This window comes from Tachypleus tridentatus, chromosome 8, assembly GCF_004210375.1.
Source record: "Tachypleus tridentatus isolate NWPU-2018 chromosome 8, ASM421037v1, whole genome shotgun sequence".
NCBI lineage: Eukaryota > Metazoa > Arthropoda > Merostomata > Xiphosura > Limulidae > Tachypleus > Tachypleus tridentatus.
Window position 1 is genome coordinate 124,176,385 of NC_134832.1, and position 14,434 is coordinate 124,190,818.

General features: G+C 31.5%; 1 protein-coding gene across 2 annotated transcripts in view; it reads left to right on the forward strand.

Moving 5' to 3' along the window:
• LOC143223401 (zinc finger SWIM domain-containing protein 5-like) overlaps nucleotides 1-12,693 on the forward strand; it is a 61,410-nt gene extending 48,717 nt beyond the window's left edge. The window contains exons 6-16 of one of the 2 annotated variants that reach the window (XM_076451345.1): nucleotides 377-527; nucleotides 1,852-2,055; nucleotides 3,057-3,263; nucleotides 4,143-4,295; nucleotides 4,797-4,958; nucleotides 5,363-5,656; nucleotides 6,758-6,893; nucleotides 8,755-8,912; nucleotides 9,468-9,634; nucleotides 9,975-10,122; nucleotides 10,659-12,693. In XM_076451345.1, coding sequence (XP_076307460.1) covers nucleotides 377-527; nucleotides 1,852-2,055; nucleotides 3,057-3,263; nucleotides 4,143-4,295; nucleotides 4,797-4,958; nucleotides 5,363-5,656; nucleotides 6,758-6,893; nucleotides 8,755-8,912; nucleotides 9,468-9,634; nucleotides 9,975-10,122; nucleotides 10,659-11,458 — 2,580 coding nt within the window. In that variant the 3' untranslated portion in view covers nucleotides 11,459-12,693. The remainder of the gene's footprint in view (nucleotides 1-376; nucleotides 528-1,851; nucleotides 2,056-3,056; nucleotides 3,264-4,142; nucleotides 4,296-4,796; nucleotides 4,959-5,362; nucleotides 5,657-6,757; nucleotides 6,894-8,754; nucleotides 8,913-9,467; nucleotides 9,635-9,974; nucleotides 10,123-10,658) is intronic. The other variant, XM_076451346.1, reaches the window with a different exon arrangement.
• The last annotated feature ends 1,741 nt before the right edge of the window (nucleotides 12,694-14,434 follow it).

The following is a 14,434-nucleotide window of genomic DNA, read 5'->3' on the forward strand; positions in this document are numbered from 1 at the left end:
ACACTCATCTTTATACATAATATTGGACTGAAAATCTAGTGGCCTTATTTGATGATATATATATATTCATTAGTGAATTTGTGTTTGTTCTGTATAAAACTGCTAGTAAACAAGGATTGAATGAGAAAATGTCTTTATTAAATATATTTTGCATAACAAGTGTGTTATATCATTCAGGTTATTTATGGTCAGTTTTTTATGCTGACCATTATGAGAGGTGGAAACATAGAATTAATAAAAAGTACATAGTTAGTATGATGCAATATGTGGGCTTCACTGTTAATGAAAAGTAAATAAATAATATGTGTGTGGCTCATACTGCAAGATCTTGGTTATTTTTATTGTTTGAAGTGTTACTTCTTACTAAATCCAAAAGGTGAAAGAAATGTTGAGGGCTCGAGATTCCAACAGTGCCAGAATGTTACGACTAATCACTGAGCAGTTTCTGGCTGACCCTAGATTGGTTATCTGGAGAGCCCAAGGGACCCCAATGATGGACAAGTGCCGTCAACTCTGGGACCAGCTAGGTAAGTATAATTCTTTAAGTATTCTAGGCAAAAGAGATTTTGTTTTAGACACACAGTATCATAAACATTTTGAGTTAATATTTTTCATAATGGTTTCATTATTTCTTTCATAAAACACCTTGTAGATTTCCAATTTAAAGTTGTTCATGTGTTATTTTACTTCTTACAGTTATACTATTCTACTGGTATTCCAGTGTTCATGAATCACACAGTAACAATGATTATCTAGTGATTTGCATTTATTAATGACTGTAAACCTACTCAAAACAAAAGCTTATCTCATTACTGTGTTTGAGGATTAGTCATGTCATTTTGAAGTAGGTTTGAAAATTGTATGCACATACTGTCGAAGAAACGGAAAACATAATATAGTTACATGTTGATAGTGCCTGTACTTATTAAGAAACGGAAAACATAATATAGTTACATGTTGATAGTGCATGTACTTATTATCAGAGAAACGGAAAACATAATATAGTTACATGTTGATAGTGCATGTACTTATTATCAGAGAAACGGAAAACATAATGTAGCTATGTACCGAGATTGTAAAATTGAGTGGAACCAATAAGTGGAAACATACTTTTGGGTTGTTAAAATTGAAATATGTTATAGGATAAATTAACCTATTTCATTAAAATCCTTGAATATATATATTTCTGCATAATATTAACTGCTAGTAAGATGTTATACCATTAATATACTGATGTGTATCATTTACAGAACTACATTAAGTTTGATCATTCATTTTTCACATGTACTCTAAAAGTTTATAATTTTTTCACAAACCATTTTATATACTCTAATAGATATGGAAAAAATTACTGGCTAATAATAATGAAAAAAACAATGATTAAGTAACTGATTCTATATTTAAAATGCACTTTTTATATTAGCACTTTGAACTTCTAATCACTTAGAACTTACCTTGTTTATATGCAAGAAAGTAAAATAGTTGCTGGTATTTTTTTCACTTATTCTGTAGGAGAAAAATGATCTTAATAGGTATTAAATCATCCACTATTTATTTTTGCATCCCGCATATCTCAGATAAGTAACTCAGATAGCCTTGATAAGGCAAATAATATTATCCAGAATATTACCTTTTGTTAGTATGTGTGAGGAAACTTTTTTTTTTCTTATGTAACTGTGCAGTTTTTCTAAAAATTATCATTATATGTATCATAACACAAATTTTGATGTAATGATATATCAGAAGATAATTCTGTTGTTGAAAACTGCAGTTTCTGGAAAAATTAAATTTTTGTACCTTGTATTTTGTTTATAGGCTGTGGATTTATGAACTTTAATGAACTATTTTTAGGGGCATTATGGGTATGTGTGGTCCTTAATCCACATTCTACTCAAGTTGATAAAGAGCAGTGGCGCACTCTTTTGGAAAAGTGGGCTAGAACTCAAGTATGTCCGCTTGAAGATGCTGATTTTCGACCACCAGGAGGAAGTGCACAGGCCAGAAGACCTCTTGAAGATGACAGTTCCTCTGACTCTTCTGATGATGAATCAAATGGTATAGTCAAAGATGAAAGATCTGTTACTGTTTCATAAGTTTATTTAAAACTGATTTTCAGAGAAAAACTGGTTTTGTTAGATTTTGTTTTAATTATGTTTATATTGATATTTACAACTGGTTAATTTTGATATGCTAATTAAAGTAAGCCAGCTTGAAAGAAATGACCACAAGAGGAAGATTAATAGCTTTGACATCTTGCGATTATTCTTTTATGTAAATTAATGGTAACCATGCTTCAAATTGAAAGAGAGATTAAAAAGGATTTTCAATCTTGTTTCAAGTAACTACATGTGATATTCCAATCATAATAAATAAGTTTCAGTTTAGTATGTTTTAAGTGTGTGTGTGTGTGTATAAACACACACACATAAGAAGTTTGCTGCAAGCTAAAATGAGCTTGGTACATTGTAGGAAAATGCATTAATATACCTAGGATTGTAAGATATTATTTTGCTGCAACTTTTATTCAGTGAACAATACTTTTTAACATGTTGTAAAATATAACAATAACATTAAATATAACATTTTAAGATATATGTATATATTATATGTGTCCGTGTGTGTGTGTATTTGTTTTGATTAAAAATGGTTCTTTACCAAATATTCAGTTGCAAATAATTGTACACAAAAACAATAACCATGAAGTCTAACAGACTTTTCAAAACTATTTATGCATCATAATTTATGCCCCTAATAATATAAAAATTGTACAGAAGAATAAATGCCATCAGTATTAGAATGAATCCTGCTAATTACTGTTAGAGCCCTTTGTATATTTATGTAGGTTCCACCTAGAGATTTTGTTCAGTTCTTTACACTGAAGGCTGTAATAGGCAAATATATTAAATTATTTAATATGATGTAATATGTGGATCACACCATTAGCAAATAGTATAAAAACAAGTCACTAGTTCCAGAGTTAAGCTGTTAAATGCATTATGACATTTTTTTATTAAGTTATTGATTTTCAATTATTTCATGTATAGATTTATTTTCAGAATTACCTCAGGGTGAACGCCCTATTGTTTCCCACAATACATCTCAGCAACAACCTCGCACAATTTTTCATCGGGCCCTAGAGGCCAGCCATCTCCAATGGGATGATCCCCACCTAAAACACATCTTAGCACATGATGGTGTATCTCAATGTACAGAACCCTCTTCTTCTGCATCTTTTAACTGTCAGGGTTATCCACTATGGCATGGTAATATGATTAGTGACATTTTTTATAAATGTAAAGAGGCAATTCTTAAGGTTATTGTAAGTTAATTTAAAGCATATATGTGTGTATGAAGTGAAATAGTTTCTACATTGTCATGCCTCATTTATGTCAGTATTACAAGAATATGTAATTTGATGTAGAGTTTACTGTTATAATGTTATCCAGGTTTCTTATAGCAGTGAATTTATTTCTGTGATTAAGCACATAAGCTGCAAGTCCACATTCCCAGATTTATAAATTTTATTAGTGAACTAATTTGTTCATTTAGATATGGATAGCTATAGTTTATTGTAGAAAACATCAACTGGCTTGAAGGTTGTCTGCTGGACAACCCATTCTGTAAGTGTTACTTTCAACACTTCAGTAATTAAAATTTGATAGTTTGAAAGGCTTTGTATGGTTCGTGATTGTTTTACCTCATAAAACTATTTGATTATGTTTATAGTGCATAATTGCTACTGCATAAAACTGTTTGAATTGTTATATATAGTGCATGATTCTGCTACATAAGAGAAGATAAATATTTTAGTCATATTTCATCCTTCTGTATGTATCAGGGTAAATTACTGCTAAATCTAGTTTAGAATGGTGCTGAATTCTACTGTTAATAGACTGTTTTTCAGTAGTCATTTTAAATTGTTTATTATAAATTCTGCTTATGACTATTTGCCTACCACAGTAAACTGTTTTATCTTAGATATCCATGTAGAAGTATTTATAATTATAATTCTATCTGATACATAGATGTTTCCTTATTTAGTGATATTATAGGTTTCAAGGTAACATTATAATTAAGCTTCCAATATGATTTTCTATCGAATATATTCAGTACCAAGTAGTTGTGTTTTTCTTTCATTGTAGAGCATATCCCCACAGCTTGTGCCAGGGTGGAGGCTCTGCGTTCTCATGGGTGTCAGAAGGAAGCTTTGCGGTTAGCTGTAGCTATTGTCAGGACAATGAAGCGCCAGCAGCGGGAATGGCAGTGTCTCTGGCAAGCTGAGCAGGATCGTGGAGGTAACAATGTACGATAGCAAGTAAAGAGGTGTAGCATATGCATTGTTAAGTACTTAACTTAGTATTATGCAATAGTGCAGGTATAATTTAATCTCTTACCTTGATAACATTATATGCATAGTTTTGTGCTTATAAATCATTGGGAAATGTTATTTATTCAACAGTTTATATTGTGACAAGTATAATTTTAACCATAATTTAGTGCTGCACTACACCATATGTATATGAGGTCTTATATATAAGCCTACTGTGAACATACATGAATGTGTATACAATATTTGGATTACAGATGTAAAAAACAAAGTTTGTTGAAGTAACTGATATATTTCAACTTATTACAAACTACCATTTTTCAAATAATTTAACATTTAATTATTGTACTTTAGTCTGTGACCATTTTAACTTGAACCTTTATTGTAACAGGTAATAGAAGTAAATCTTACCATAATAAAATGTTTAAGTTTTCAGTAACTTACAAAGTTGCATTATTTTGGTTTACAGTAGTACAGCCACCAGTCTCAGGGACTTCCACTATTAAACCAACTCATTCTAATACTGAGGGATGGGTGGGACATCCACTAGACCCCATTGGCTCCCTTTTTGACACTTTAGCAGAAGCTTCTTTAACCCCTGGTTGTAAAGGCTGTTTAGACCATTTTTATGGTGAGCATGCTGCATTATATAGTTTTGTGTTTTTGTTTGATGAGCATCTAATGTATGATGCTAAAAGAAGTAATTTGTACACGTATTAAATTTTGGAGTTTTGATATAATTATTGTGCATTGTTTTCTATTTGGAATTTTGAAGGTACACCTCAGAGTAAATGTTATTTACATTTCTGATACAGATGCTCTATTAATGATAACTAAGTTATGAGTTTAAAATTCAGTGTTTTATTTCTGAAGTTTTGTTCATTGACTAAATAAAATTAATAATAGGTTATATGTGCTGTAAACAACTTATTTATAATAACCATTGAAATGTTGGATTGCTGCTAGATTTAGGTTACTGCATATATTATATATGTAGATTTCTGTCCAAGCTTTGTACAATTTAATGTACCCTAGCAGATTTCATGACTACCAATAATCAGGAAGAGTCCAGTACCACAGGCCGAGAACGACCACATTACCAACATGTTGTAGTTCCAAAGAGTCGAGACCACTGTGAGAGTTTTCTCTCCCTGGCTGTTGAAGCTGCTTTAATAGGGTTAGGTCAACAGAGAATTATGCCTTCAGGAGTTTATGCTCAGGAAAAAGCTTGCAAGCAGGAAGAGCGACTCATTACAAAACTGCAGGACATTGAACTCGATGGTACCCTAGTGGCAGTACTCAGAAAACAAGCTATGCTGCTACTTGAAGGTAGGTTGACCAGTAAATATTAGTTGTTAATTGTGTACTTTCATATTGTTCTGTAAATCTTTATTACATTACAGCTTGGTACTTTTGATAAATAATATTTTATGTGTTATATTTCTCCAAAACAGTTACCTTTGATGAGGAAAATATTATGATAAGGTTTTAGCACATGTATTTGTCCTGTGTAAGCAACTGAACTAACTAACAGAGTAGTTGAATCTGGCTGCTTTTGTACCCTTGTTTTGTGATAGAAATTTAGTTTTATCAGAAAGTTGATATTGCGGTTAATTTTGCACTTTTAATGTACATTTTATCTTCTCACTTTCCCTGATTGTAACTTTAGCAACCAACTTATGATTTAGCATAGCAGTGTGTGTGTGTGTGTGTAGTTGCTTTTAGTCAGCAAGTTGATTTAAAGACATGAAACCTGTTAATAATGCAGGTTAGTTTTGACAAAAAAAGAAAACAAACCTGTGCACAACAAGCGGAAATTGGGACTGTTACATCAATTAAAATATCAACATAAGCTCTACTGTGGGTCTGTCTTTATGACCAGTGAAGTTTAGTTACCAATTATACTTGAAAACATATATTCAAGACTTTTATTATACCAGTAATACTAAATGAATTTGCACTCAAACAGTTTCACAGTATTATTTTTATAAAATCAAGTGTAAACCATGACCTAACTATTGCTTATCAGTTTGTTGCAAGACCCAAAAATGTTGCTAATTATCTTTAGTCATGAAGTTTTATGGTTTTAGTGGAATGTGAGAAATAAAAATACCAAATACTAATTCACATAATTGGTACTTATTTCTTTGACATTAAGTAACGTTTAAAAAAAAATGTCATGGTATATTGTTTTATCACACCATTTGTTGCAGACATACCATTAATAAAAAAAAAAATCATTTATGGTATGTTCAAAATGTCAAAATGTTGTTAGGCCTTGTTGTAAAGCATCCTTGACCTATGTTTTTGAGTAACCTATCTCATTTCTATGTTCTTTTGTCAGTTTATAATTTTAATATAAGTTATTATAGTGATGGTTAAGATAAGTTGGTACTTGTAGCATGTTTTATAGTTCACATTATCTTGTAGGAGGACCATTCAGTGGTCTTGGCTGTAGAATCCACACTGAAAGTGTTCCCATGCACACTTTTGCAAGGTATCTTTTCACAGCTCTTCTACCATATGATCCAGATCTTGCTTACAGTGTGGGGCTGAGGGCAATGAGGTTTGTGTTGCTTTTAATTTTTAAATGTGTAAAAGCAGTTTGAAGTAAACTTATATCAGTCATATCATAATTAGATGAGAGAAAGTAAAAGAACCTTTGTATTGATATTAGAATATCAGTTTCAAACTTTATTACTATTTTTAGTGCTGTTTCATGCTTTAATAATATTTTAGCGCTGTTTCAAACTTTATTACTATTTTTAGTGTTTTAAACTTTAATCCTATTTTAGTGCTGTTTCATACTTTATTTATTACTATTTTAGTGATGTTTCATGCATTAATAATATTTTAGTGCTGTTTCAAACTTTTACTATTTTTAGTGCTGTTTTATACTTTATTACTATTTTTAGTGCTGTTTTATACTTTATTACTATTTTTAGTGCTGTTTTATACTTTATTACTATTTTTAGTGCTGTTTCATACTTTATTAATATTGTTAGTGCTGTTTCATACTTTATTATTGTTAGTGCTGTTTCATACTTTATTAGTATTTTTAGTGCTGTTTCATACTTTATTAATATTTTTAGTGCTGTTTTATATCTTTGAATAATTGTTTTGTTTTATGAAACACCTTTTAATTTGCAATCTTCTCCTTAAAGTGAAGGAAAAATTTTTGAAGGTGTCAAATTTATTTTAAAGTCATTGTTGTTTTTTGTTTTGTTTTTTGCTGTATGATGAATGTTGTGCATTCTTAAAACATAAAAATATTTAAGCAAATTTCCCTGAAAGATATATTCTAAATGGCACATTTTAATATAACTGTCTGAACTATGTAAAAAGTTTTGCACAGTAATACCTTACACTAAAGTATTGAAGGAACAAACACATAAAATGATATAAAAAGTAAAGTAACTTAAAAATATTAGTGCATCATTATTTGCATGTTTCTTTCATGTTGCTTCAGTGTATTTTACACTGAAAGAGAATATCCATATGTTGTCTTCATGATTAACAGCTTGCTGTTTTGGTGGTTGTGTTAGTTATACTTATTGTTCTGTATAATTATGTGGTATTGATCTGTTCTTAATCACGAAGGTTATTTTGAAAGCAATTCAGACTTATACAGTTGTTCAAATCCTGAAATATAGATGAAACAGAGTCATCTTAATTTTGTTCCATCTAAATACTTAGTAGTTAGGCTTTAGAACATCTTTCAGTAACCAAACAGCTTAGTTGAGGTTTTGAAAGTCAGCTATGATTAGGCGAGGCTATGGAAGGTCAGCTGTGCCATGTAATGATTTTTGTATGCACAACATGGCTCTGTTCTGATTAACTCTATAAACACAGGAGCATCAATGTGAGCATGCTACAATCTTCTTACAGAGGTACATTCAGTATTTAATAAACTACTTTATTATCAATGTATATTAATAAATTAGCGCCAAAATGTAGTTTATATTGCACATTTTTATGTTACCTAAGTTATAGTTTCTTAATTTTAGAAGGAAGTATTTAGATAAATTCACAATCCACGCCGTTGAGTACCATGACATGGTGGCATCCTGACTTCTCATTTAGAGAAAATGATTTTACTTTAAAAATTTTGTTCATTTAAAATTGGGGTAAAAACTGGAATTTGTTATAGGTAATACTTTGACTTTATATGTATGTGTTTCTGTGGGTACATTCAGGGAAGAGCTTATTAATTTAACAAAAAGAGGTTATTTTCACACCTGTGCTTTGTTTTTCAAAATAACTGTGGTTAATAAAACACCAAAATTATATATATATTTTTAATTTAGAGCTTAAGTTTAATACCATGTACTTTATCTGTGTGTAACTGACATCTGTATTCAATTTCAGAAGCAACAATTGAAAATTATGTAATTATGCTATTGAAGTGATAATATTTCATATTTTAGACTTCCTATTTTGGAAGAACAAGAAGAGGAGGATGAACCAGGATCAGGTACTGGATTAAATGCAGCTGTTCTTGCTCGCTATCCTCGCTGGTTTACTTTGGGGCACATTGAAGCCCAACAGTGTGCTTTGGCATCAACCATGCTTTCTGCAGCTAAGGGTGATGTATTAAGAATAATCTTTTTCTTTGTTGTATTTGAATAAAATTCTGATAGGTAGTATTCATAAAGTTTCAAAAAATGACAGCAACTGAATATTCAAATTTGTTGGTCTAATGCTGAGCAGTGTTACAACACTGAGAAGGATATATGTATAATGATTATTATTATTTATTGATTCAAAATAATTAATATTAATTTCTTGGAATCAACTTTGGCTTTCTAAGTTTGTGATTTATCTAAGTACAAGTATTAGATATTAAATCTTTGTAAAATAGAATTTTGATTATAAAATTTGAGCTGAGTTCAGAACATTCTTTTCTAACATTTAAGTATAACTTAGATGTAACATTTGTTGCAGTGCAGCATATGAAAGTTTTATTCCAGATAGCAACAAATTGGTAAGACTAGCAATGGTGGTGAAGAGAACTAATTTGCATAATGTTATGAGGCATTAGAGTATGTTAGATATCTACACTTTTTCTTTATTAATTGTTTTAAGTAACAGTTGTCTGAGTAGTAAGAATGCGTAGGTAATGTGGTTTTGATCGACACAGGTGATGTGATACGCCTCCGCACAGTTCTCAAGTCAGCTCAGAGAAATATTCACAGTTCTTCTCAGCTTTTCAAATTAGCTCAGGATGCATTTAGAATAGCAGTGCCCCCTGATGGTGGTCCAAGACATTCAACTCTGTTAAATGCAGCTTTTGAACTAGGACTTCAGGTATTGTTCAGATTCATTCGCAGGTAGTTGTAGATTGAAATTATATGTATATATGTATTTAATTTATTAATCACCAATTTCACATACAATAAAAAAAGGTTAATATAGTATGTGAACTTTTCTTTTATATTGCATATATTTCCTTTTATGACATTCTTCCACGATATCTAAATTTTATATTATTTGTTAACCATACTATCTGTAGTTCTGTATAAACATCTGAATACATTGCTTTTGGGTTTGTCCCTCCCATTTTTTTCTTTTCCTCATGTACAATAAATATAAAAAGTCTTAAAGAGAAATGATTAAAATCTACACATTTTTATTTATTTATTGACAGGTAATGAGGATGACCCTTTCCTCACTGAACTGGCGGAGAAGAGAAATGGTCCGTTGGCTTGTTACATGTGCAACTGAAGTTGGTCTTGAAGCATTGATATCAATTATTCAGAACTGGTATCAGTTGTTCACTCCAATAGAAGCTACAGGTGGGTTGTAAAGATAGGTGAGAACAGTATTTCTTAAATCTCTTGATACAGTTCATAAAGCTCCAATAAATAACAAAGGATTTTATTTGACATTAAAACATTATTTTTATGATTGTGCATTTGCATTTATGGCATGTTTAATATTTTGTTCAGTGTTAGAGATTTCACATAGAAAGGTTAGGTCTTTCATAACTTTTCTCCAGAATGAAGGCCTCATCAGCATTTATGGTCAAGAACTACAACTTAAACATGGTGGGACATAAACAGAAATCAGTTGATATTTGTGTGAGAATTTTTTTTTTCTAGTAAGAGATGTATTAAAATGCAAAAGGGATGCATGGCTAATGTGTGAGGATACTAGGCTTACTGTAGTACTTTCTTAATGTGAACCTTATATTTTATATATAAAGTTGACTGGTATTTAGGATCCAAAAACTATTTTCTGTCTAACTTGGATTGAGAACTTAAGCAGTTTTTCTTGTATGTCGTATGTCAACACATGTCTGAAACCTCTCTCTCTCTCTTTGTTTTTTTAGGACCTGTAGCTTCAACAGTTATGTCTCATGCCACTGTTATGAGATTGAACCTTGACTTCACGCAACAGGAAGAGCTATCTAGTTGTGCTAGAACACTAGCTATTCAATGTGCAACTAAAGACCCTCCAAACTGTGCTTTAAATGCTCTTACACTCTGTGAAAATGATCCATTTGCCTTTGAAGCAGCATATCAAATTGTTGTGGAAGCTGCAACAACTAATGTTATGACATCATCACAGCTCTTTACAGTAGCCAGATATATTGAACATCGTGGCTATCCACATAGAGCTTACAAACTGGCCATACTTGCCATGAAAGGTGTTCACTTGGCTTATAACCAAGACAACCACCCAGCAATTAATGACATTCATTGGGCATGTGCTCTCACTCATTCCTTAGGTAAGTCTGAGCTTACCAACTTAGTGCCCCTTCTTGTAAAAAATGTTCATTGTGCAACAGTGTTGTCAGATATTTTACGTAGATGTTCGATGGCTCCTCCAGGCATAGCAACCTTGGATGCCAAACGACGATGTATTAAGCCTCTGTCCTTGGATAAACCCCCACTCAGGCAGTTATTGGAGGCCACTGTATCAGCATATGTTAACACCACACACTCTCGACTAACACATATTAGCCCCAGACATTACAGTGATTTCATAGAGTTCCTTAGTAAGGCCAGAGAGAACTTTTTGCTTGCCCCTGAAGGACATTTGCAGTTTGCCCAGCTGATAGACAATATGAAAACTGCTTATAAGGGGAAGAAAAAGTTGATGTTTCTAGTCAAAGAACGGTTTGGTTAATGTCAGCTGTAATTAGTTGGCCATCTGAGGCAAGACGTATGCAATATTCAGACATGGGGGGAGTATTATTGGACCAAGGAAAGAGAAACTGTGATGGTACTAATTGTAATAAAGTTACCATATGAGTTTATTGAGGGCAGTCAAGAAAAACTGTAATTTTGCTATTAAGTTTGCTTGCCCTAATTTTTTAATGCCATAGAAATTCATTGGTTGTGTCAGTGCTCTAGTAGTTACTTCAGTTTGTACTTGGCTTTCAAAATGTATTTTATGGTATTGTTATATATATTGCCAAGAGCAGCGAAGTTACTTTTCAAATGTACAAAATAACTAAGCTGAAAGACGGACTTTTTCATGGCCACAATACAGATGTTTATGGTTAAGCAAAACTTTTTATATGTACAGCCTCTCATCCAAACTTGGGTTTAGATTGCAAGAAGCTTGTGTTCCTTGTGGTCCTACCTCACCGAGTGCCACTTTAGCTGTGCCGAGAAACACTGTGCCCACATTACAAGTATCATTAGTTTTCTAACTTGCTAGCCATTAGAAAATGTACAGCATATAAACTTGTATTGCATTTTTTTTCTGTTCTATGGCTAATTGTAAAAACAGCTTTTTATTGATTTGTTTGGAAAACTTCTGTTATATAATTTGTGTTAGATGTCTACTAAGTTTATTGTATTTGATACTAAGTTTAAACTACTTTGTCAGATTATATAGTTTTTGCTGTTGAATCATGTTACTGTTCACATCTTTGAATTTCACCTGTAGTATTATGTTTGTCATGTTTTGAAGTGGTTTATATCATCATAGTGGATTGACTGTATTTGCTTTAATGAGCTATAAAGTCCAAAGTTGATAAATATCTACAATGTGTGTAAAGTTGGACATAACTGGTTATGGATGTTTTCCTTGGAAAATACATCATATATCTGTTCCAGTGAATTGATTATTGAAGATATTTTATTAAAAAACAATTTAAAGAGCACAACAACAATTCAGAAAGTTCATGAAGTTATTTTTTGTAGAATATTTGGGTGTAGTGATTATACAATGAATTAATATTTACTAGATTTTTGTAAAGAGAAGAAACAAGATTTTCACTTATACATCATGTGTTTAAATTAAAAATAGTGGTATACAAATTTGTGTGGTCATTACTCGTGAAAAAAATATAAATATCAGCCTGATTTAATAGTCCTGTCAATAAACATATCTGATATCAGACTTAATAAAAAGAAGAGTTCTTTTTGTAACTTAATAACTTGTTCCTACTGCATGTTCAAATCACTGTTGAGAAAACACTAACAGTTATCTCAGGACCTGGAATAAAGTTCCTGTAACACTTATGAATGCTAATTCTTAAAACATTCCATACAGTTAGGTATCAAAATGGCCACTCTTTCACATTATGCACTTTTCCAAGTATACTTTTCAAAGAGTACCTATAAATGATTATTCTATTCCTATATCAAGTCTGTAAAGTTATATCACTTGTCCATTTTTAATTTTAATCTGTTTTACCAGTGAACATGAGACTCGTAGGCATTTTTCTTATAATAAATAAGGAACAAGAGCTCTGTAAAACTTTAAGTTTGTTGCTATTTCATCAGCAGTAATGTATTGCATGGGTCTCCAAGTTACAGATGGTGTAATAACAGAAATTCTAATCACATTCTTCCATTACATTATTGGTTGTTGAATCAAGTTACTGATTATTTCAGACGAAGCTTGGCTACTGGTAACCCTGTGTTTTATCTTGAGTCTTTAAGGACAAATTAAGTTGTTTAACTTCCTGGTTACTGACTCAAGTGAACAACTGATAACTGTGTGTTCAGCTCACTGGTTATTACCATAAGTCAAGAAAAGTTTAGTAGCTGGGAACTTATTGTTAACTCACTATTTATTAACTTAGTTCAGGATAAATTCAAATAGCTAGAAATGTATGTTTGACCTATCATTTAGTCAAGTTAATTCTAAGTCATCAATATTTCATTAAAAAAAAACATTTAAACTCTTGGCTACTGGTTTGAGTAATGAGGAAACATCTTGTTTTCTAATAAATGTTGATATTTAAAATACTATTTATGGACCTAAGCAAATAATGAATCAAGACAAACAGTAATTTATTGGTTGCCAATTTGAGCTGATAATAATTTATTACTGATTACTAAGTGTAGTTGTCCAAAGGCTTATAATGCTAAAAACTGGGTTTTGATACCCATGGTGGGCTTAGCACAGATAGCTTGTTTTTAACTTTGTTTAACAACAACCAACCAAGTATAGTTGCAGTAATAATAATAATAAAAAAAAAATGTACAGGTAGATTTTTGTGGGGTTTTCCAACATGTCTCTAATACATCAGTGGATATTGCTTACACTCCATAAAAATGTAAGTAATAACAAAAATGAGTTGACCTTTTAGATTAAACAACTTATTTCTCAGTTATTATTCTTGTCACATTTTAAAACCCATGGGACATCCACTTTTTTTCATACTTCTGTCCTCAATTATGCATTAACCATTTTTTGTGTTCTCTTCTACTAAACTATCTCGTAAATTATTTGGACGAGTGAGTGAAGCTGTAGCGGCACGTGGCAAACTGTTTTCTCAACAATGAGTGACTTTTTTTGGGGAAAACCAGTTAGGAAAACAACACTATCCTTTATGACCAAGAGGTAGGAAAAACCATTAGAAAAGAAAGATCATTCTCTTGGCAAATCCAGGAAACTTAACAATAATTCATGTTTAGTGTATGGGCTATTTCAATAAGTGAAAAGTTGAGATGTGTTCAGCAGATTATTGTATGTTTAGATTAGATTAATAGTAACAGACAGAGATCAGTAATAAAGCCCACAAGTACAACAGCTGGTACTTTTATGTAATTAGTTGTTAATGCCACAAATTGTTCATTGATTGCTACCATGTTGGTAAGTTTGCTGTATACTGAATGAAACCAGTTCTGAAGCAGAATGGAA